Source organism: Phasianus colchicus, chromosome 27, assembly GCF_987193195.1.
Source record: "Phasianus colchicus chromosome 27, bPhaCol1.hap1.1, whole genome shotgun sequence".
NCBI classification, from domain to species: Eukaryota; Metazoa; Chordata; class Aves; order Galliformes; family Phasianidae; genus Phasianus; species Phasianus colchicus.
Window position 1 is genome coordinate 2,826,800 of NC_143462.1, and position 24,148 is coordinate 2,850,947.

General features: G+C 49.7%; 1 protein-coding gene across 2 annotated transcripts in view; it reads left to right on the forward strand.

The window, feature by feature from the left end:
• Positions 1-8,054: 8,054 nt before the first annotated feature.
• Positions 8,055-24,148, forward strand: part of ZMAT4 (zinc finger matrin-type 4) — a 35,531-nt gene continuing 19,437 nt past the window's right edge. The window contains exons 1-2 of one of the 2 annotated variants that reach the window (XM_090125494.1): positions 8,055-8,253; positions 18,949-19,050. In XM_090125494.1, the coding sequence (XP_089981620.1) occupies positions 18,949-19,050 (102 nt within the window). In that variant the 5' untranslated portion in view covers positions 8,055-8,253. The remainder of the gene's footprint in view (positions 8,254-18,948; positions 19,051-24,148) is intronic. The other variant, XM_090125492.1, reaches the window with a different exon arrangement.

A 24,148-nucleotide genomic window follows, 5' to 3' on the forward strand; every position in this document is an offset into this window, starting at 1 on the left:
AGTGCAAATATCAGATTACAGCCTGCAAGCCAAATTGTCTGCAATTTCACCACTCAATTAAAGGGAGATGGGGACAGCAGCATGCAAAAGTGAAGGTCCCTGTCAGTCAAGTAAAATTTCTTCAGTTCAGCCTTAGTAAAGCACCGCCGCGTCTCTCAGAGAGGCACAAACCCTCGATTTGCTGCTGCTTTCAGCTCTGCCATGAATTCAGCCCGAATCGATGCGCTGGGAGGTTTCAGCCTCGCTGCATCCCTGTTCGGTGTACGGGGCGGTTCCGCAGCTCCCGGTGCCGCCCGGTCCGACGCCCGACTCTCCGGGAGCCGCGCGGTGTCGCCGTTGGTCCACGAACGGCCGCGTTCGGCCCCGCTCCGCTGCTCCTAAAGTCGTTCTTTCCTCAGCTCTGGACCATTTAATTTAATTTTTTAAATATTATTTTAAATAGCAAACGCTGGGAAAAGATCAGCAAGATGAATTTGTTTGAATTTTTGCATTCTGAAGCTGCTCGAAGCAGCTCTTTGTGAGCTGTAGGTAATGACGTCTGAAAGGATTTATGCTGAGAGCACTGCGATGCTGCTTCTGAGTTTTGCACACGTCCTGTTTGGCTGCGTGAGGTGCAGCGTTCGGAGACTCCATCCCAGCCCAAGTCGGATGGTGCCTCTCTGTGGTACAGCCTCTAAGCTCTAGGCTGGGCTCTAAGCTGGGTTCTAAGCTCTAGATTGGGCTCTAGGCTGGGCTTTAAGCTCTAAACTGGGCTCTAAGCTGGGCTTTAAGCTCTGAGCTGGGCTGTAAGCTCTAGTCTGGGCTTTAAGCTCTAAGATGGGCTCTAAGCTCTAGATTGGGCTCTAGGTTGGACTCTAAGCTCTAAGCTGGGCTCTAACCTCTAGATTGGGCTCTAAACTGGGCTCTAAACTCTAGATTGGGCTCTAAGCTGGGCTCTAAGCTCTAGGCTGGGCTCTAGATTGGGCTCTAACCTCTAGATTGGGCTCTAAGCTGGGCTTTAAGCTCTGAGCTAGGCTCTAAGCTCCAAGCTGGGCTCTAAGCTCTAGGCTGGGCTTTAAGCTCTAAGCTGGGCTCTAAGCTGGGCTTTAAGCTCTGAGCTGGGCTGTAAGCTCTAGCCTGGGCTTTAAGCTCTAAGATGGGCTCTAAGCTCTAGATTGGGCTCTAGGTTGGACTCTAAGCTCTAAGTTGGGCTCTAACCTCTAGATTGGGCTCTAAACTCTAGATTGGGCTCTAAGCTGGGCTCTAAGCTCTAAACTGGGCTCTAAGCTCTGAGCTGGGCTCTAAGATGGGTTCTAAGCTCTAGGCTGGGCTCTAAGCTCTGAGCTGGGCTCTAAGCTGGGTTCTAAGCTCTAGGCTGGGCTTTAAGCTCTGAGCTAGGCTCTAAGCTCCAAGCTGGGCTCTAAGCTCTAGGCTGGGCTTTAAGCTCTAAGCTGGGCTGTAAGCTCTAGATTGGGCTCTAGGTTGGACTCTAAGCTCTAAGCTGGGCTCTAAGCTCTGAGCTGGGCTCTAAGCTGGGTTCTAAGCTCTGAGCTGGGCTCTAAGCTGGGTTCTAAGCTCTAGGCTGGGCTTTAAGCTCTGAGCTAGGCTCTAAGTTCCAAGCTGGGCTCTAAGCTCTAGGCTGGGCTTTAAGCTCTAGGCTGGGCTTTAAGCTCTGAGCTGGGCTCTAGGCTGGGCTCTAAGCTCTAGGCTGGGCTCTAAGCTCTAAGCTGGGCTTTAAGCTCTAGACTGGGCTCTAGGCTGGGCTCTAAGCTCTAAGCTGGGCTCTAAGCTCTAGGCTGGGCTCTAAGCTGCTCCTCAGGGCAGCCACAAATGCAGACCAAAATAAAATGAGGGAAAAAAAAAAAAAAGCAAAAAAAGCATGTCGCGTGGGCATCGTGTATCAATCCAAGACCCTGTGAAAAAGGGAGGGCAGCCTGGGGATGTGCTGTGATTTTGCTCCTTATTTAGCTTCTTGTGTTGTTTTTCCTCAGCTGTCTCAGATACGAATGTGCTCTTAATCTCTCGGAGAGCTAAATTCATTAAGCTACAGGTCCTGCAGCAAGGCTTGATGATAATTTAAATTAGGAACCCGAGTTGTGGCCGTGTAACACGAGAGCGACGGCTATAATTAGGGAGGCAGCAATTTCCCCATGACCTTTTATTTTTAAAGTGTTTTAAATGGACATCTCTCATCCCCGGAGCTCCCTCCTCTGTGGGAAGCTCCTAATGTGGGTCACAGCTCTGCTGTTTGCAGGTGGCGTGGAACAGAATCTGCATTTTGTTCTTCAAAGTGAAAGTGTCTTTGAAATATGGTTTTGATTCTAATGCAGAACGTAATAAAATAATAATAATAAAAAGGCTTTAAAGAGCTGCTGATGCCTCGTGGAAAAAGTGAAAAACATTTTGTTGAGAAACAATTCTGCAGGGCTGTCTTATCTGCCGTTCCCTTTGCTCGTTTTTGATTGCAAGGGGCACTATAAATAAATATACATCCTTATACATAAAAATGAGAAACCTTGGCAACCAAACAGAGGTTGGTTGTTTCCTCGTGTTGGGTCGCTTTGGCTGGAGGAGATGTAAGTCATCAGCTGGAAAGCCATTCCTATGGCTCTGGTCCCCCAGCATTCCTTTACCCCTAGCAGAGCAGCCCAAGGTGCTGCCTGTGGAGCTGATAGAATTGTTATCCTGTGAGACCTTAAATGAAACCTGACAAAGACCAGGATCTCTGTTGCAAGGATTGCCTTGTATTGTTTCCAGATGGCTGGACAAAATAACTTGCCTGATCCCTTCCCTTCTGACAGCTGTTGCAGAGAAATGCAGCGTCTGCCGTGAGCTGCTGAAACGTGAGCAGCTGTGCAGCAGCACAGGGATCAGTTGTGGCAGTGCAAGATGTGGAAAATGCTCCTTTCCAGGAGGTCAAAGTGAGCAGCTGCCTCGTAAACAAGGAGGGCCAATTTAAACCCAAGGGTTAATTGGGAAGCTGATATGGAACAGCTCTCCTGCATATGCAGAGAGAGCCATGTGAGATGGAAAGAATCACAGATAATGTTTGAGAGGTGCCTCTCAAAGCTGGTAAGGTTCCTCTTCGTTAGCTTAGAGCAGGCATGGATTCCTGATGTCCTCTTTAATACTAAAGCATGTCCTTCTTCATCTGCTGTGCTTCTGACTTGAGATTCCTTGGAACTGTGAGGTGATGCACAGGTATGTTCTGCAGCCAGCAATGCAGAGTGGGCTCGGGATGCTAAGCCCACTGTCACCAACTGATGTGGTATAATTAGAAAAGTCATTAATTCTTGCTCATTAGTGCTACAAACTATTTATAGTCGGGCAGACATGCAGTGCCCTGCAATACAGGGCCAGGGTGGGTGGGAAATGGCTCATGGTGCCAAACACAGTGCAGAACCCACATCAGAGTGCCCTGGAGCTGTGGGAAGTCCCCAGTGCTGCCTTCAGCTCAGCAAAACAGTGCTTGTGCTCTGTGCTGCTCACACAGTTTGCCCAGATGATGAAAGGTGACCTCAGAAATTACATTTCCAAATAACCATCTCCTGTCTGAAGAGGATGGCACTATTCCCAGTGTTTCAGGCTGGGACTGCCTGGGGTTCTTTGTTTAAGCTCCCTGGGTGCTGCAGTTCTTATGCACAGAGCTGAGGATGCTCTGCCAGAGTCAGGGCTCAGCCTTTTCTATTATCCCCCTGGATTAAAAACTATGATTGAGGATGAGCTAACAAAACCAGAGTAAGCTATCAGGGACATCCCACCAGCATGTTTAACAGTGTTGGAACGAGGGTCAGCTGCTTTATTTGTGCCCTGTCTTGCTGGAGATAAGTTGCCAGTTCAGGCAGAGTTTGCTGCAAGGTTCTCTCAAACCAATGCACAGATGACCGTGCCTCTACCTAAAATTTCTTCTTAACTCCTCCATGCTTGCCAGCTCAGAAAATTAAGCGTGGACAATACAGAATAGCCCAAAGAAGGGGAGGTAAGCAGTGAGCACCGAGAAGAGCAGCAGATGTTGCTGCAATGCACGGTGGAACACCATCTATCTTCTCTCCAAGCATTTCCTCTGAGTTCCCCAGACAGCAGAGCATTCCCACACCTCAATTGTTTCACTGGAAGACGAGAGATTTTTAAAAGTGCAACAGAAATCTACTTTCAGAGGTTCCCCCTCTGCCTGACAAGGTGACCCACACCTCGCTGGCCCTGGTCATGATGTGCTCAGGCAGACTGTGCAGTGTCCTTTGCCATGCTCTGCTGTGCAGGCATTGAGCTGTGAGTGCAACGTGAGCTGGGTCTTCTGAAATAAAAAAAAAGCCAGGTACTCCTACTTTGGCTGTTTCCCTTCCATCCAGTGCCTCTGCGTTGCCCCTTCATCTGTGCAGTGTTGCTTATTAACAAAATGACTTTGAAAAGAGCTGGTTTCTTTTTTTTTTTTCCTCCGTTGGGGAAAGGGAGAAGAACTGAGCTATGGGTGATGTGGTGGTGAGGACAGATCAATGGTGTGGCCATGAGGTGCTGTGAGTTACGTCTGCTTGGTTGCCATAACCAACCAACCAATGATGATGTGCAGCATCACAGCTTCCCAGTGTGAAGGAGAAGCAGAACAACAGTGTGGTTTGTTCTCCTGGGCAGAAAGCCCATCAGCAGAGGGGTGGCCAGCAGGGACAGGGAGGTGATTGTTCCCATCTACTCTGCTTTTGTGAGGCTCCATCTGCAGCACTGCGTCCAGGTCTGGAGCCCCCAGGACAAAAAGACAGGGAGCTGTTGGAGAGGGTCCAGAGGAGCCACAAAGATGAGCAGGGGGCTGCAGCACCTCCACTATGAGAACAGGCTGAGGGAGCTGGGCTTGTTCAGCCTGGAGAAAAGAAGGCTGCGGGGTGAATCATTGCAGCCTTTCAGTACCTAAAGGGAGCCTACAAACAGGAGGGGAGTCAGCTCTTGGAAAGGGGAGATAACAGCAGGACAAGGGGAAATGGCTTGAAGTTGAGAGAGGGCAGATTGAGGTTGGATGTCAGGGGGAAGTTGTTTGCTGTGAGAGTGGTGAGGTGCTGGAACAGCTGCCCAGAGAGGCTGTGGATGCCCCGTCCATCCCTGGAGGTGTTCAAGGCCAGCTTGGATGGGGCCCTGGGCAGCCTGGGCTGCTGTGAAATGTGGAGGTTGGTGGCCCTGCGTGTGGCAGGGGGTTGGAGCTTCGTGATCCTTGAGGTCCCTTCCAACCCTGGCCGTTCTGTGATTCTATGAAAGCAACAGGAGGCTGTGCTTACAACTGTGACAAAACTCTTTCTGGAGATTTTTCTAATGATTCACTGGGCTACGTGGTGCCTTGGGATCTGAATGTCACCACAAAGTGCTGCATTGGCAGCAGACAGACAGACCTGGGGTTTCTTTAGGAAAAATCTGGTTCCTGCTTTTTGGCAGGTCAAAGTCTGGCAGTGGCACTGAGAAAAGTACCCAAAATTTGATCACTGCAGTGCTAAGAGCCCTGAGCTGGGATTTCAGATCAGCTGTGCTCTGCACCTTTGGTCTCTGTGTGCACAAGATCTGCTCAGAGGGTTCTACAGAGCAAGGATCTTGTCCTAGAGGAGGGAAGCATTTGCAAGGAGTCTGAGAATTTCATATCCTCATGGTTGTAATGCATGAAGGAGGAAGGGTGAGATCCTCAGGGCCGGATGATTTGAAGGGAAATGACATTATTCACTTGCAAAGTTGTTGGCTTCTCTCTGTGAGCAAAGGGAGCTTTGTACCTGGAGCCTGGCAATGTCAGATGTGCCTTGCAGTTGAGATCTCTGCACGTGCCCTGCTGTGCTGGGTGCTGCTGGGTCCTGGTGCCTATGGAGCAGTGGGCAGACACCCGATCCATCACCATTCAGTGGCACCAGCAGGGTGCTGCTTTAAGCGTGCAGCAAGGAGAAATGGGAACAAGGAGATGATGCTCACTGAAGGGATGGGATGGCTCTGGCCAGATGGGCTGCAGCGAGGGGCAAAGTGCCCTTGTGTTTGCTCATGCAGTGCTGTGCTCTCCTCTTGCTGCAGGCACCGCAGTCTGCTCAGAGCCACTGGGGGGAAGAGAACCCGACCTGAGCTCTGCTTTGTTCTGTGCCTGCAGTAGCCTCTCCCTCTTTGGAGAACGACATATTAAAGTGGTTTTTTTTTGGGAATGATCAAACCCTTCAGCTTCGCTACTGTGATTAATCAATCACAGCTGTTGTTTTCTTGCTCTGTATTTTGAGGCTTTTCAGGTTGCTCTGTAATTAGCCCAGTTCAGGGTCAGTAAACATATTCCTCAGCCCTGGCAGTGCACTGGAATGGAGAAAAACTGAATTTTCCAGTGTTGTGCTTTGGTCTGAGCCAGGGCTGTCCAAACCTATCTGGGAAGAGCTATGGAGAGCTCTGCCTCTTTGGTTGGCACCTAGAAGGGCAGTGCAGCATCACTCACATTCGTTGTTATCATCTGCAAAGGGAATTCTGCTTGGAGGCAGCTTTGCTGGAGGAATGGGTTAAGGGGGCTGGAAGTAAGGAAGAGATTTAAGGAATCTCCCTTCCCTGAATGGCAGCTGCATCATTGCAAGCAGTGTCTGACCTGCACCTCTCAGCAGGTGGCAGCTCTGAGGACTTTGTGTCAGTTTTGGATGCTTAGATACATGGCTTAAAAACTAAGCATGCTTACTTTCTAAAGCCCAGTTCAGGGCCAGCTGAATGGGCTTAAAAATGCTGAGGAACATTTGCAGCTAAAGAGCCAGGCAGGATCAGGAAGCACTCAAACACTTTGTAAAAGTGTTACTTGTCAGACAGAATGGAAAAAAATGGTGGTGAGGTCCTCTGGGTGATTTAAAGACACTGAAGTGGATGTTCCAGACACCTAGCAGCAGAAATGCAGCAGCGTGGCTCAGCCTGATTCTTGCACAACCCAAATCCAACCCAAATCCAACCCAAATCCAACCCAAATCCATTGGTTTGGAACACCTCTGCTCCACCTTTGTGAGTGATCCCATCCTACTGTGCCAGCAGAAGGTGCTTTTAGCTTCTTGAGGCATTTCGTGTAGAAATGAGAATCTCTGTGCTCTCTGAGCATCACTATAATGTTGTTGTGCATCTGAGGAGATCTGGTTTTAAATATAAATCAAAACAGTAACAGATTTCTGATATTTTTTTTTTATGTGTGTTTTCTAAGTCTCCAAATTAATTGGCCTATGAAACACAAAAGGAATTATCACGGCATCAAAGAGAATATTTATGAGCTGCTGAGAAGGCAGAGGGATAAGCAGCTGTTTGAGGACTATCCTCAGCTCTCTGATCCTCTCCCAAACCAAACAGGTGGGGCTCAGTCAGACAAAGCTGCAGGAAGGGGCTGGGAGCATCCAGCACTGCTGCTCACCCACCAGGCATGGCCTGAAGGTCCCAGCAGGGTGAAGGGCAGCTCCTGGCCCTTGTTGCATCTGCTTCAGCTGGGACTCACGTGCAGGCACAGGCGGTGCTGCCAAGGCTGGGGACAGAAACGGTGGAACCCAGCCAGTCCTCAGCATCTTTTTTTGTTAGGAGCAGAATGGAGGGAGGAGAGACAGCGTCTCTGAGGCTTTGTGCTGGCAGAGGAAAGATGCAGGAGGTTGTGCCCGTGTTCGCCGTGGTGCCCAGGTTTTTTAGCCTGAGCTGTGAGCTGGGCGTGCCTGGAAGATGCTCCTCGCAAAAGAATGAATGCCTGCTCTGCTTTCCAGATTGCCTGGTTCAGAGAGCTCTGTTTAGTGTAAACCTGGCTGTGCATTACAGATTCCCAGACTTGTGTGCATGGTGCTGCATTAGGTATTGCCCCCTCATTGCGTGTGGTTTGCAGGTCTCTGCATCCCCTTTGTTTCTCCTTCCCCCATTTGTTGTCACGCTCTCATCTGCTGCTGGCCTCGAGCAAATGCTTCTTGGCTTCTGCATCGTGTGGGCCCTGCCTGAAGGAACCCGTGTCAGCTGCTGGTCTGGGGATCAACCCATCCCCTTGCTTTCCTCTGCTTACTGCTCAGGGAAGCTCCCGATGGTCTCAGGAGCTGGAGCCGGAGGGAGGCTGCCGGGGCCAGCGCAGCCTTGCAGAGCATCACAGAGCCAATCGCTGCTGCTAGGGGTGGAGCTGGAGCTCCAGCAGATGAAACCGAGTGCCTTTCCAGCACAGTTGGTCTGGGAGACTGAGAGATCCGTTCGTGGGGAGAGGAGAGCTGGGACTGCGGCTCCGACGCGTTCCTATCCCAGCAGCATCGCAGGAGCAGCCGTTATCCTCTGCACATCGGCGACGCGAAGGTACTGCCCCTCCTCTCGGCTCTTGCGCTGCTTGTTGCTCGATTGCTGCTTAGAGTTGGAGGAAAGTTTATGGGGAAATGAGCTCTGTGCAGTGACAGCGCCCGTCTGAAGGCAGTGGGAGGGACGGGCGGTGATGCTGGGATGCGGTGCCAGGTGTACGGGGCAGCTGGGGCTGTTTTGGTGCTGCTGCTGTGGCATAGCCTGCATGCGGGGCCCACCAGCAATTCTGTGCTTCCCTCGTGCTGTGCCAGAGGTTGGAAGTGGCCAGCATGCATTGTGTGTGACCCAGAGCCTGTTGGGTGCCAGGATGCTCTCCAGTGGTGCTATGGAGTGCAATATCCACCTGTTTGGAGGTGACCAGAGTCGAGTTGGTGCCTCGGTGGGGACTTTGTCCTGCATTGGTTGGTCAGCAGAAATGAGGGGTGCTTTGTGCAGGCTTTTCCCCAGCTCAGCTCTCAAAGCAAGCTCCTATGACTGCAGTTTTGATGTCTGCAGATGCAGGAATCCAGCATATTGTCTGCGCTGTTCTTAAAGTTTGGAGAACTTGCCAGGCTTGCACTGCTCTGAGAGCAAAAGCAGGTTTTGGGGAGGTAGCTGAGCAACAGGACGGCTGCCCCTGGCCAGTTCTGAGCTGAAGAACCCATAGGAAAAGCAGCAGCAAACTTGCAGCAGCTGCTGGCAGGGGGGGGGGACTCAGTGTGTTCCTGGGGTCAGCTGACCCCACGTGTTGCACGGGAGCTGTCTGCAGGTCTGAGCCTCAGAACAGCTGTCCTCAACACACCACGAGCACTGCCATTTGAGCTGCCTGAGAGCCCTTCTGTAATGACTCCTGGGACGTATGAATTGTTGGTGATCTCTATCCATGGACTGGTTGGTAGCACCTGATCAGGAACGTGCCCTAGCGCTGCCCTTCAGGCAGCCACATGCTCCTTTTCCATCCCCCGGTACTGGAATGACCTTAGCTTGCATGACTGAGTGCAGAACAAGATTTGCAAAGCCTGGAGTAGGCAGTTAAAAATCCCCAGTTTGCATTTTCTGCAGGTTGTGCCTTTGGCTCTCACACAAGCACGTGCTGTGCCATTGCAAAACACAAACGGGCAGCTCTGAACCACGGGGTGCAGGGCAGGAGGGGTTCAGTGCAGGGAAAAGGGGTGCTGAGTGGGGGTCTCCTTCTGCTATCCCTGCTACTGCAATAGACAATTCCGTAAGAGGTATTTTGATAAAGGTTGCTAGACAGTGACTCATCTCCCATAGGAAGGGACAGGAGGGAAGGGAAGTGCAGGAGCTTTTTAGGGCGAAGCTGGAAAATGGGTCTTCCCCCAATATTTGATCAGAAGCGGTGAGAGCGGAGCTCTCTGCCCCCCAGAGGAAAAGACCCATCAGTCAGAAACCTCTTGATCTTGGTGTCCCTGCACCTGCCCTGCTGCCTTCTCCATCCCTCTCCCTGGGGTGGTTGTTGCCCAAAACACGACTTGATTTTTCTGCCTCCCCCCAAACTGATTTCTTCTGATCAATCTTAGTCGCTTCTGAGTCACTGCAAGTAATTAATCCTTGCTCCTGCATACACAGTTTGCTCTTCTATCTGTACCTGCCCGACCTGGGTGTGCATGTTTTCAGAAGTCACTTCGCTTTGCTCTCTGCTGCTCTGTTGTAGCTTTCCTCCCAATCCTCCCTCGAGTTTTCCTGCCCTCCTCTGCTATTCCCTGCTGTGCTGGAACCATGGGGAACCCAGTAGAGCTGTAGTGCTGCACCTCTGCTTCCTCAGGTGTGCTGCAAAGCACCCAACAGGTTTTTCTTAACAATTCACATCATTGCTGACTAACCACTAAACATTCTGGAAAAGCTTTTCTCTATGTAGGGAGATGTTTTCTTGATACCTGCCTGTTGATACCCATTTGCAGTGGGTTTTCTTGCAGCTGCTGATCCCTGCAGATGTGCTGGTACCAGCACAGCACTCCGTGCACAGAGATTGCCTTGGGAGCATTGGTGGCCAGGTTGGTCTCATTGTGGTTTTATCTTCCCTGTGCTTTGGGAGTGAGGAGCACAGAGAGGCCAGCACTGCCAGGTTTTGTCTGAGTGCTGTGCCACATCTGGGTCAAAATCCCGAGGAGCACAGTGGGATGTGAAACCCAGAACCACATCGAGAGATCAGAACTGGGCCAATTTCTAGGCCAAAACCTGGCCACAGATGCTCCCAAGGGTGCAGAAATGAATACATTTCAGGGGATCCATCTCTCTCCATCGCACAGTTTTGAGTGCAGAGGCAGTTGCCTTCCTGATGGCACCATGTGGAAGTTCAGTGATTCCTTACAACTTGTGCAAAATGCCCTTTGCTGGCAGGAGCTGCATGGTGTGGAAGGACTCATCCTGGGAACAGCAGCAGCTTCAGGAAAAAAAAAGGGAAGGTTTCCCCTCATGCTCCGCTACCACCTCCGCAGTGAGATTGACTGTATTTGCATCTGCTGAGGGAGTTTTAGCAGAGTTGCTGTGTTAGTTTAGCAGCTTTGACCTTCAGGCAGCCTGGGGATGAGCCTGGAGAGATGCGGGCTTGGGGGGGGGGGGGGATGCTGCATCTTTGCCCCTTTCTTTCAGTTCTGTTGTAATTTCTTGGGGGCTGTGTTGGTACCAAGCTCAGTGTCCCTTGTCCCCAGATGAAGGACATGCAGATTGCTTTCTCCAGACTTTGCCAGTCGCGTGGCACTGGGGATGCTGGAAATCCCTCATGCCAGGATGGAGCAGAAACTGATGCCCAAAGGCTGTCCTGCTCCTTTTGCAGCACACTGGAGCAATTAGAAGCTGCTTATTTCTAGGCAGTTTAAAAAGTCAAGAGGAATTAAATAAATATTTGTATGGATTGTGGCCTTTATAGAAGCTGTGCATAGGAGGAACACGTTTTATCTGTGGTCACTCATGCTCTGCTCTCTGCTCATGCCTCCCACCTTGGCCCTTTTTGCAGGAGAATCTTTGGGTCTGTGTGATCCTTGGTCACCTTGCAACAGCTGCAGGGAGAGATTTCTGTTCCCGTTGCCTTTGCTCCTCGTTCTGCTGACAGCTGCATTTCCCTCGAGCTCAGAGGTGTGAACACTTCTACCTGCACCACCATCTGCTCCTACAGAGCAGGAGGATGGCATTTTGTGGGGGGCTGGGCAGAGCTGTGACACTCGTGTTTTATTAATTAGAAAGAAAGAAAGTTGCAGAGAGATCAGATTTTGAGAAAGACCCCGAGTTCCAAAAGTGCTCCCAGAGGACAGATCCCTAATTGCTCTCTAATTGCATTAGGATTTAATTTGTTGTTGTTTTTACTGTAATGTCCCCATTTTTCTTGACAGTTTGTTTTGTGCCATTAACTGGGAATGGCTGGAGATGAATATTCTCAATATTACAGCTGGCCTGTTGTGCAGTGTCTGATGGCTTTGTGCCTCCATGTGCCCATGGGAGACGTGCCTGGCTGTCAGGATCTCCACCTATAGATCACATCCTTGGTCTCTGTCAGTCCATATACCTGCCCATGGTCCTGGGTGCAATGGAGCTGCATGTGTGCCTTGTGGAAGGTGATACCAATGCTGGAGAAGCAGTGTGAACTCGAAAATGCTCCTCAGTTTGATCCAGCTGTTTAAAACCAGTGGGTGGACTCGTGGCAAAAGTGAGACGTGGGTATTTAAGGCTGTCATAAAACGGCGACAGACACACAAATATTCAGAGCACACTGGTTTCAAAATGACATGAAGCAAATGGGAAAGGCTCTGAGGCTGGATCTGCAGCACCCAGAGCAGCTTGTCAGAAACTCCAGAATGGGATGAAATCGAACACCCACGACTTCCAAAGCCGTAAATTAATCAGCTAAAACCCCCCCCCGTTGTACAGGATGTTGGGTGAGCTCCTCTATTCTTAGAAATATAATAAGCACATGTGAAGTGATGGTGTTAGCAGGAGCCACGCAGCTCTGCCTGCCCTCCATGCACTGCTGCACTGCATGCTGTGCTGCTCAATGCAGCATGGCTGAGTGCTGTGCATTGCTCCACGTGCATTGCTCCATGCCTGGATGCATCCGTGCTCTCTTTGCAAGCAGCAGGGATCAGAGCAATCGGGGGGGGGGTAGTTCCTTCCCACCATGCAAAAAAACGTCCAAGTGGTGTTGTGCATGCACACAGCCCCTGTGCTGGCAGCAGAGCTGCTCCTGCTCTGGCTTTGCTGGTGCACAGGGCCTGCTGCTTTCCCTCTGGGATCACCAGGCATCCTTGGTGCGTGGTGCTGCTTTGCAGGGCGCTGCTGTGCTGCACAGTGAGGAAGAACTCTGCAAAGCAGGGTGCAGGCAGTGCCATCATCAGCTCAGTGCCATCATCAGCTCAGTGCCATCATCAGCTCAGTGCCATCTGCAGGTATCGTCACTGTTCCACATTTACAAAATGCTCTTCAGCATTTTCAGAACGTCTTGCTGTAATGCAGGCTGGTTGGCATTTGGGGCTTTTTGTTGTGAAGCTGAGTTCTGTTGCTGCTCCGCTGTGAGAATTTACAAACCCCGCTTTGAAAACTAAAATTGCAGAAAATACATCACCTTGTTTTAATACCTTTCCACTGCCACATAGGAATGGGAATCCTCGGGCAGTGCAGGGAGCTGAGGCCCATCCCAGTGTTGGGTCTGTCTGTAGGAGGCATTGCCAACCTGCAGCCCACCTGGCTACAGCCCTTCTGCAACTGCAGCTGATTTCTCCCTGCCAAAACCAGAACGGTTTGCATTTCTGGAGACCCCTTTCACACACAATGGGCATTGATTCACCATTTCTCATTGCTCATCTGGTGATGGGGGAGAGAATAGAGGTGTGTTGTTCTTTTTTTTTTTTTAATGGATGAGCTTGTGAGATGATCCCGCTTCTTTAAAGAGCACAAATGCAAATACAGGAATTTCTTTTCAAAAATCAATGGTAGACAAAGAAAAAAAAAAAAAAGGGCTTTAGGAGGAACTCGAATGTTTTATGTTTTACTTAAGGTAAATCTCCTCGCTGTTTGCAGTTGCATGCAAAGTTAATTGACAGATTACATGATAATAGGAAGAAGTTTAATGAAATCTGCTGATACCCTTTAGAGGCCGTGGAATTTGGAAGTGCAATTAAATTAGGCCAGAGGTTTAGCTACTCCATGCTAACGAGGGAACTGAGATGCACAGCATTTGCATTCCTGGTGTCTGGTTTCTAAATCACTTCGCTGATTATGAAAAGCTCTGCTACAGCAGTGAGCTGGAACTGGAAGGAGGGGAGTCCATGGGTCAGTGCAATGGAAGGGGGGGGCTCTGGGCAGAGCCACTGGGGCTCCTTGAGCAGCTGGGGGCTCAAACAAACGGTGACATTAAACTGATGTGGAGTTTGTGCTGTTGAGGTTGAAGCTGTTTTCTGTAGAGGTGCTTTAGCTCAGCCAGCGAGGCCAGCGTGCAGACTTTTATCAAAGAATGCAGTATTAAAATAATCCCCATCAGTGATGGACAGATTTGTTCTCCAAAGGATCCTTCTAAGCTCATTGGCACCTTACAGGGCTTTGCCTCCTGGGTTTCTGAGCTGAAGCTGATGGGGAATGACAAGCACTGATTATGCAAAGCACCAGAGGCTGCGAGCTGCAGGCACGGGATTCAGCTTGACTCGTTTCCTGCCGCTTTGTACATCATTAGGGAAAAAAAAGTAGGTCCTGCTTACCCGGAGACTGAGGTGGTACCGTGCTGGTAGGCACTGCACATGGGGGCTGAGCAGCACAGCACTCTGCAGCACAGCCCTGGCACCCAGCACTGGGCAGCCCATGACCTGTGTGCCCGTACCCTGGCAGTGCTGACTCTGCTCTGGGAGGCACAGGGACTATTGATGCGTGTTTTTCATGAGAAACTACTGTTTCCATAGCAACCACGAGCATCACATGGTAACCCTGGCTCTGCAGTGTGCCAGCCTGCTGGGCACCCAGTGCCAGCCCCGCGATGCCCGCTGTGCAGCACGCAGCCCCAGGGCTTCACTTTCCTGCCCCCCATCGGCTCCTGCATCCCAATATGAGCGAGTCCTTCTGCTGCCTTTGGATGCATCAGCCCCTTTGTCCCCAGAGCCTGCACGAGGGCTGCTTTGGCCCCTTCTTTTGGGCACATCCCTGCTGACAATGCCTGAACTGCACAACCGGGCTGCTTTGGGGCAGGTGCCAAAGCTTCGTCCTTGAGGTGTGCTGGGCACAAAGTGAGGCACGAAATACGGTTTTGCTCTTAGTGCCGTTCCCACCAACTTTATGAAATCAGTCACAATAGATCAGTCTTCTTTTTAAATATATTTTTATTCGAGTCAGCATGTTCGCAATTAAATTCCGCCGCACCGCAGCAGTGTGAATAATCCAAACAAGCTGTAGGTATAACCAGCTGCACGCCTTGGAGGGACGGTGCTGCTCTCCGAATTGCAGCGTCCCTCCCTTTAAACCTTGCAGCATCCCACCTCTGCCATCCGTGCAGCAATCCATGGCACTGGGTCGTGCTCTCTGCTGCGTGCACACTCTCTCCTTTGCTGTCTGAGTCTCTGTTGAGGTGGCTCCTAGCACAGAGCTGCCGGGGATGGGGGAAGTTGTGCAGCGCTGGTTTTTGGGAGGCAGAGGTTGAGTCCGTGCTCCGTCTCCTCCGTGTTGCTCCCCTCAGCCTTTCCTCTGTGTTTTGACACATGCAGCAGACACGTGCAGCGTTTCTCCTGCTCTCCAGCTCACGCCGCACACACAGTCTTGTTCTGATTTTCAAAGCTCCAATAAAGCGTGTCAAAATGCATCAAAGAGTGAAGGCAGGAGTGAGGCAAATTGAGGCTGGAGAGGATTTCGAGGGAGAGGAGAGAAGGAAGGAGGTGGCGGATGAACCCTGAACCAGGGAAAGTGAAGCACGGAAGGGATGCAGACAGATGTGCAGCACAGCTGGAGGAGCACAGAGCGGTTTGGTTTGGAGCAGAGCAAGCTGAACCCCAAAGCATGCAGAGCCCGAGGAGAACTGAACTCATGGAACAGGCTCAACCATCCGTCACAGTGTTGAAATACAGCACTTCAAAAGGCAGTGTTTTGCATTTCTTCAGATGCTTTCTTGTAAGTGCGGTGACACAGTTGCTGAAAGCACATTAATTATTAGCACAGACTTTTTTGTTGTTGTTGTTGTTGCAAGACAAATTAAACAACTGAAGATAACAGGAAGTGTTACATGAGATGTTAATCCATGAGAGAGTGACAGCCACAAATAATTCATAAAATGAAAATCAGGGCATTTAATTTTTGGCTTGCTTGCTTTTGGCATTCGTGCACATGCTCACTTGTCACTTCTCTGTGCAGGGGTTTCGGAAGCTGTTAATTCTGGGAAAGGTGATTAAGGCCCTTGAGAGTAAATGGTGTGAAGGACCGCATTTTTTTCCTCTTGACTGCAAGAAATGGAGTTGCTGAATTCAGTGCTCTATAGGAAGGCTGCCCTGTGCTTGGCTGTGCAACATGAAAAACGAGCCTCTGCAGAAATTCACACTGAGCAGTGATGGAGCACCACTTCCATGGCTCAGAGCTGGGTGCTCACATCCCAGCGTGGCACAGCACGTGGCCACATCTGCTGGGTTTAAGCTGCAGCACGCCTCCTTAGAGAAGCAATGTGGCTTTGGGTACATCATAGAATCACAGAACCGTTGCGTTTGGAAAAGAGCACTGAGATGTCTCTGGTGTCAAGATGTTGATTTCTCCCCTCTAAAAATTGAATGCAACTTAGCGTCTTCCTAATGGTTGCCAAAAACCGGAGTCAGCCCCATCAAATTGATTTTCATTAAGCCGTTATAGTCACTGAAACTGCTGAGAAGAATCGTGGCCATATGGCAGAAGGTATTTAAAATGAGGGCTCTCATGACAGTTTGCCATTCTGATATGTGCAGAGGTTATGGAGCAGGAGAGGAACACCAAAACCTGAGTGCCAACGTGAGGAAATAATGAGTCATAAACTCCAATGTGGGGAGAGGAGGAGAGGTGGTGGTTGTGGTGGGAGCACCGTCACCCATATCTGCACCTGAGGAGGAGCAGACAAGGAGCTTTGGATGCTGACACCAAGCAATGCAGCCCGATGCTTCTGCTCGCTGTGTCTGGCTGGCAGGGTGTAAATTGGACATTAATTCCTCAGCTCTCAGCAAGAAAACCTCTGGGAACACGCAGGGAACAGATCTCTCCTTGCTCAGCATCTGCACTTCTCCAGCACGGTGCTGGTGGGGCACAGCCTGGATCCCTTCTGGTAAAGGGTGCAGGTGAGGATCATCCCAACCCAGCAATTCTGTAAGGTGCTGGTAGGCAGGGAGAGTTAAAAAGGAATTAAGTGATTAGAAATGCGTAAATATTAATTGCTTATGGACTCCCTTTATGACGCTCTCAGGTAGAGGAAGTTAATACATCACTGCTGGCACTGACCCACAAAACAATACAGAATGTGTCTGAGACACGGGGAGGGGAGGGGAGGGAAAGGCCTTTCTGGAGCACGTGAAAGTGCTGTTTTTAGGTCAGGGAGTGACACAACAGAACTGTTTTCTTTTCCCTCAGGCTTCATGTCTGGGATCTGCCTTTGCTGCAGACGGAGCCCTTGCAGCAGATGCCACCAGTGGGGCTGCCTGCAGTGCAGACCCCTCTGCAGGTGGGTCCCAGCTGATGCTGGCATTGTCCTGCAGTTGCTGTGCAGGGTCCCCAGTGTCCTCCAGCAGTGGTTTATGTGATGCAGAGGTGTGTGTTTGTTCATTTGTTCGGCTGCGTGTTTCCTTGGCACCTTTTTGATATACTGTCATAACGTGTTGTTTTCCTGGAAATGGAAAATAAAAGAAATATTTTGGGAATGCGAAGGAATCAATGAACACAAAAGCCAGCACAATGCTGTGCACAAATGGCAGCACTCAGAGTGGCACTCCAGGCTACGTGGGGCTGCTCTCAGGCAGCAGAGAGGCAGTGAAGAAGCACAGTGAAGGGGATTTTTGCCTTCCTGTGATGCTGATGTAGGACAGGTCAGAGTCTGTTTTCTGAAAGCCAGAAGCTGGCATTGAGTTCAAACTTAGTCTTGGGCTGTGTGGGATTTAATGGTAGCTCTTTTTCAGGTGGGTGCTGGTAGGGGATGCTGCTGTAGGCTGAGCAGCCACAGATTTTGGCTCGTTGGGTGAAAGCGATGCTCCTCGAGCTGTGGCTTTGCTTGTGCATGGAAACACAGCAGAGGTCTTTGGCTGAACCACAGCCACACTGTGTGGTCTCACGGTGGTAATTCCTCACTTCCAGCACTTCCAAACATCGTGTAAATACTGGGGATGGTGTCTGAGGGAGAGGATTTCCAGACCGGTTACCTTTTAACACTAATTTAATTGTCTCACACAGTCTGCCATGGGCTCCTGATGCATTACTTTAGAGTCTGTTGTTCCAGCGAGACTTTATTAGGCAACTTGAGTAGTTACACATGAATCACTCCACAAAGCTGCAGAGCTTTCACATTGTCAGCATAATCACTGCATTCACCTGTTGGGATGCATTTCATCCTTCTGTTGTAACAATGGTGCATAAAACCGAGCAGACAATATTGAAGCTAACAAATCCTATCTCCGAGTCAGAAGTTACTGCTTAGAGAAAAGACATTAAATCTTGTTCCTGGATAAGCCTGTTTAGCCCCTGCTGCAATAAAGGGGATGGGGGGGGGGGCAAACGGGGGATGCAGCTCCACTCACAGGGATGTAATTTAGAGGCAGAATAGACCTGGGATCTGTTATCAGAGCAGGAAGGGCTGAGCTAACACTGAGCAGTTTTGACTTACTCTGATTTTTGCAGTGAGAGTTTATCCTGTGAGTGCTGCAGACTGCATGCAGATGAAGGCGATGTGCCTCTGTTTGGCTGCTGGATTAAGATTTAATGAGATTCTTTGGTTTGCCTCGTGTCAATCTGTTGTATTTCGGAGGTTGTTTCTTCCACTTTATTTCGCCTTTGATGCAATTTTGCAGCACTGCTTGTACTCCTAAAAGGTTCTTTTGGCGTCTTTGAAAGTTTCCCAATACAGCAGTACTGCAGAAAAGAGTAAATGAAGATTAAACCTAGGAAGAAAGAGGGGGTAAACCAGCAGTGATTTGCAGAATCGGTGAGCGAGGGCAGCAGGGGAGCTCTGGGGTTTGCACCTTTTGTCTGGCAGATCCAACCCAAAGGAACACCAAACACCAGAACACCAAAAGGAGCTTTTCCTGCAGCTGGCAGGGCCTTCCCTGCCTGCCTCCTGCTATGAGAGCTCATAACTCGGTTATTGTCGTGTTGTTTTCCTTCCCAATCAGCAGAATAAATGCTATAAAAACCACATTATCAGTCTTCATTGCGCCTGGGTTTGTTATGATTATGAATTAATAGACGCTTTATCTTGGCATTAGTCAGAAAGCATTGGCCTCTATTTCCCTCTTGAATTGCACTGGTGTTTGTTTTGGTTTGGTTTGAATTTCCTCTCTCGGAAGCTCCTAATGGTGGTTTTTGCTCTGCCTGGGCTCAGCGTGGCTGCAATGCAGGGTTTGACACCTATGGGTGCCTGCATGGCGTGTGGGCAGAGAGCTGAAGGTTCCTGCATCCTTCCTGCACTGCCAAGGACTTCTGGCCCACGGGGACCTCCATCAAACACAACTCTTCTGCTGTGCTTTGGAACTAAATCTGTTTGTTGTCTCTTCTCTTTGTTGCCGTGAACAGATGAAATCTTCTGACATTGACCAGGAGTTGTTCACTGAAAGTTACTGCAGAGTGTGCAGCGCACAGCTGATCTCCGAGTCCCAGCGCGTGGCTCACTATGAGGTAGGATGCTCTTTGTTCATCACTTTTGGGTTGTGATGCTCCATCGGTGCCTCTCACACCTGTGGCTTCAGCTGTTCTCCCGTTAAGTGGGCACACGAGCCTTCGAAGCACCTCTCTGAAAAGTCAGAATTGAAAAATTTTACTTTGCATTATGCTGTAAGCGATGTCACTTGCAACGTTGCTTGCTTCCTTTTTATTTCGCCTGCCTAAATCTGCAAAGTCAGGCTACAGTCTGACCTTTGCTAACAGATGGTTTGCAAAGAAACGTAGCTAGCAAGGAGATTGCTATAGAGTTCAGCAAAACAAATGCAAGTCTTTCTATTAAATGTGCTTCGCTGTACTTTGCTGAGTGGGATAGCTGATTGTGCAGAGAACAGATTAGTATTTGTGAATGCATTCAAGCACTTAAGAGGTAGGCAAGCAATAAACAATTAGAAGGGATATATCATTAGAGACATGTTAGAACAGCAATTAACGGCACTGCATATCTTCAAAACAAAATTAAATAAATTCCTATTAAACGAGGGAGGAAATTACTGAAAGGCACGCTGCTGTGAGATCCATCCAGAAGGAAAACCTCTGTCTGGCAATGCTGCTCCTTGGGGCTGTGGTTCTGAGTCCCTCCCCTGCAGCCTCACAAATGGGGAGCAAATGAGGGTCTTTGTATTTGCAGGGATGGAGAGGCTGGGCTGCGCCTTGCCTTGCTTTTCCATGTGCTGAACTGAGGGGGTCTGCAGCAATTCAGCAGAACCACTGTGTGATACGAGGCCCTGGAGATGGAGTTTCCCCGGAGTTTAGCAATGAAGCAACACTTGTCTCCGTGCGACCACGGGAGACGTGCAAGAAGCTTAATGGGTGCACAGGATCCAAGGATGCTCTGCTGCATTAGTAAACAACAACAATAACGCACGGTTATTTATAAGGCACTTTACTCGTCTGCTTTGGCAAATTCCTGGAGACGTTTCCTGTAAGTGCTCCCTTGGCTGCACTCTGCAGCACAGAGCCTGGCAGACAGGAGGGCTGCAGCTCAGGGACACCTTCAGCTCCGGGCCAACGGGTGAATGGCTGCCAAGGTTTGCTCCACCGGAGGCAGAAGCGTTGCTGCAGGAACAGCATTAGTGACAGTGGGATGCTCAGCCAATCTCTTTTTTTTTTTTTTTCTTTCTCCATGCCTTTAATTGTAGGTATGAGCTGAATCATTAATTCCTAGCAGATGTTTTCAAAGCGTGGAAAACAACAAGGTTTTCTGCTGTTTATTTTCAATCTGAGGTGTGTTGTGTTTGTGTGTCATCTCCTGTGACCTCCCAGCACGGCAGCGCCACGATGCTTGCGGTGCCTGTTGGGCTGTGGAACGTTTTCCCCTGTAGTTGGTTTGGTTTGGTCAGCAGTGCCCTTACCCACACTGAGCTCAGGGAGAAGTGCAGTTCATCCCTTGGCTCTCCAGCACAGCCCAGATCTGCAGCCTTTGTGCCAGCCGTTGGGATCTTGGCTCCTTTGTGCGTGCAGAATAAGACATTTCTCTGTAAGAAAATAGAGGAAAACAGTCTATGAAAGGGGGATGTTTTATCTTGCCAAACAGGAATAGTCAGTTCCAATCGCTGTCTCATCTCCTTCTCCAAGTCATCAACCAATAACTCTCCTTTTCTGCTGCACTACATTGCCAGGAATAAGAAATAATTTGATGTCAGTCGCGCAATATTAAGCGGTATTATTTCCAAGGGCAAACGTAGTGGAAAAAATGACAAAAGAATCAGTGTGTTTGCAGCATATTTTTGCTTCCAACCTGACATACAGCAAAATCCTGCCCTGATTTTATGTGCTTTGTGCTTTCTCTGATACATCTGTGGCCCCTTTGCTCACCTTCCCGTCTCTGTGGAGCTGCTGTGCCACGTGTGGGAGAAATCAGAGGCCAGCAGTAATGTTGGAAGGTGCCAAGCAGAGGAGAGGGAGGAAGAAATGTGGTTCATTTGCTGCAACTGCACTGAAATCCTTCGCTCCGGAGAGGATTTCTGCTCTTCTGCATCCAAACACCCATAATTTAACACTTCCTTCCACTTCTGTCTTTGAGGCAGGGCTGTAGCAGTCCCTCTGGTGTGCTGCTCTGTACATCAGAAAGATAAGCTTCCTTAGTTAGCTCCGAGTCCTCACTGCTGCACACAGGGCGTTCACAGCCATTAGAAAGATGTTACCTTTCATTTTCAAGTTTCTCCTCGAAAATCATGCAGGAAAATTACCAACGATGCAAAGTTGCTCTCAGATTCCACCTTGAGCTGCACGCTCATCACTACGTTGCTCCTTAAGCTGCTATAACGCTTTCCTTCATGGTAATCTTTATTGCTTCAGGTGTTCAGGCAGTACTTTACTTTTTCATTTAAAATGAAGAAATACAGCAGGCTGGTAAGAAGAGATGCCCAGGATTACATCACGTGGATTTGCTGTTATTGGTTCACCTTGTGGCGTGAAGCTGTGGAGGCAGGGGGAGGGCAGAGGCAAGGTGTATTAAAATTGAAATGCAGTGCAAACTCAAGGAACAAATACATCGTTCTGCCCTTTGGCTCATCGCCGGGAGCCGAGTGCTCTTTGGAATTTCTCACCCTGCCACGGTGAGCAGGGTGGGCAGCATCAACAACCCCATCAATGCTGCTCGTCTGCGTGGTGCCCAACTTAATCAGCTTCCACCAGTCTGTCCTGCTCCGGGACATTTTGCATAGAATGATGGCTTGTCTGGAGGAATAATAAACATTGTTTACCATTGGCACTCAGGAGCAAGATGTGTGTGCTCAGAAAGCCAATCCTGTATCTGAAATATTAACACATATTAACCTAAGAGCACGAATTCCTGTTAACGGAATACATGTTGCAGCAGAACACAGGGAGCAGGGATGTTCTGTGTCTGGTGGGAGCTCCCTATAGGGATGCTGTGTGGGCATTTCCAGGGTGGGGGGTCAGAAAAGACACGCTGGTGCCCACTGGCGCTGGCTGTGTGCTGGTGGGGGAACAGTAATGGTGCTAGCAGTGCTGTTTGCCCCTTGGGTTTGTGTTGTAGAGGGCAACCTTTGATTTCATAGGGGCTGGAGGAGGAGAGAATGTGTCCAACGTTGTGCCTATGTCCTTCCATACAAATGCAGAGGATTGGCTTTGTTGTGCTGGATGACACAGTTTTTAGTGTCTGCTCCAACTTTACAAAGAGACCAAGGAAAGAATTTTTGCTCCGTTTGGATGCAAAGCTGCTGTAGGTGTTGTTCTGTTCCCGTATGTGAGCTCAGAGACCTTCTGCAGGCTGCCTCAGCACTGCTTTGTGCCATGTGCCAGCAGCCAGGGAAGCACAGTGAGGTGTGTGTGACCCAGCAGTGTCCGTGGGAGGTGTGCATTGGTGTCAGCAATTACAGGGGAGGGGGCTGCTGTGATGCCCCTTGCCTTCTCTGCACGCTCAGAGCTGCTTCAGGAAACCTCTTTAGCTTCAGCTGGTACTTTACGAGGCTCCGTGTTACTGTGCTGTTGTCAACATTAATGGCCAAACATTATTTTTAACGCACTCCCAGTGTCCAAATCTATTGCTAAATAGCAGCAACGCAGATAAAGCCTTCTCACCCGGCTCCTTTTCCATGGCTCCTCTGTGCAAGTCTCATTTCTGGCTGAAAACAGCCCAAGTTCATTGGACTGCTGAGAAATCAAATGCACGGGGGATTGGGTCTCATGGGGCAGAGGTCATGGAGCAGCCCCAGGGATGCCCCCAACAGCCAGAGTGGCTGTGGATTGGAGGCAGTGGCACATTGCTTTGTGCTGATGGTGCTCAGGGAGGCATTGCTGTGTACCAGGTATCGATTCCCGCTTTCCTTTAATATTTTAAACTCACAAGCCGTGTTTGGATTTGGGTTCCAGGTGTTTGAAAGCAGAGCCTTCAGTTGTCTGTGTGTTGTGACAAAGCCTGCCCACGTACTGCACGGGGGCAGAGCAGCGATTTGCACTGACATGCTTTAAAAGTGATTTGTTTCAAGCACGTGGGGATGCGATGAGAGCAGGAGCTGCTGCTGTTTGCTGCTCTCAGCACCGGGTGCTGGGTGAGCACCATGTGGAGATGCTGTGGTTGTGTTAACCCTTCTGGTGCTGCTTCCCACCCGGTGTCAGGACCATCGCTGCGTGCTGGCAGTGCAGTCAACCTACAGAGGGTCCCTGTGGCACCCAGCAAGGCTGCTTCTATGGGGCTCAGGAGCAGGGAGTGCTCTGGGTTTGATGGGTAGAGAATGCATGCTGAGCAGGTGTCGAATAGTTCACAAGCTCATTGTCTTTGTGTGGGCAGATTAGTGTCCAAACTGGCAGCGTTTCCACCTGTTGCTGTAAAGAAGCATTTCCTGGTGGTGGAAATTCAGTTGCACGCAATTGGGAATTACGGACACGTCTCCGTGTGCTCACAAAGTCACAAGTATGAACAGACACATTTTAAAAAATTAACTGACGGAGGAAGAAGGGGAAGTGGATAGAAATGACCATCAATTATAAATGAGGCTTTGCAAAAATTACAAAGAGAGAAAAAAGGACATTGGCACCCAGCAGTGTCTGGAATAACAGACGGAGTTTGTCTCTGCGACCAACGGGGATCTGACAATAGTGTTTGCTTGTTGTGTGGGCAGGGGAAGCAAAAAAAGGAAGGAGATTTCTGAAAATACTTCTGTCCTCTCTTTAAATAAAAAAAAAGCAGAGGATGTTGTTATATCACGGAACGAGGGAGAAGTTGGTTCCATTCCAGTAGAAATTTGAAAGATTGTTAAATAGATTTTGAAATCCAGACTATTGCTTTACTGGGTCCAGTTGTTTGCAACCCAGTTGACCAGAAAGGGGTTGTTCCCATGCCCAGTGCTGTCACTGCTGGTTCTTGGCCAGTGGAAGGGGTCCCTGGGGGCATTGCAGCTCCAGGAGGGGCTCCATGGGGAATGGTTGGCATTCTGCATGGAGCTGACCTTCATCTCTTATGAGGAGGTCGCAAGTAGGGCGCCTACAGATGATGCAGTTGATGTAATTGTATGACTGCATGTTTTGTGATGATTTAATTAAGAAACAGACAGCGTACAAAAAAAAAAAAGGTAACAGCGCACGCTAA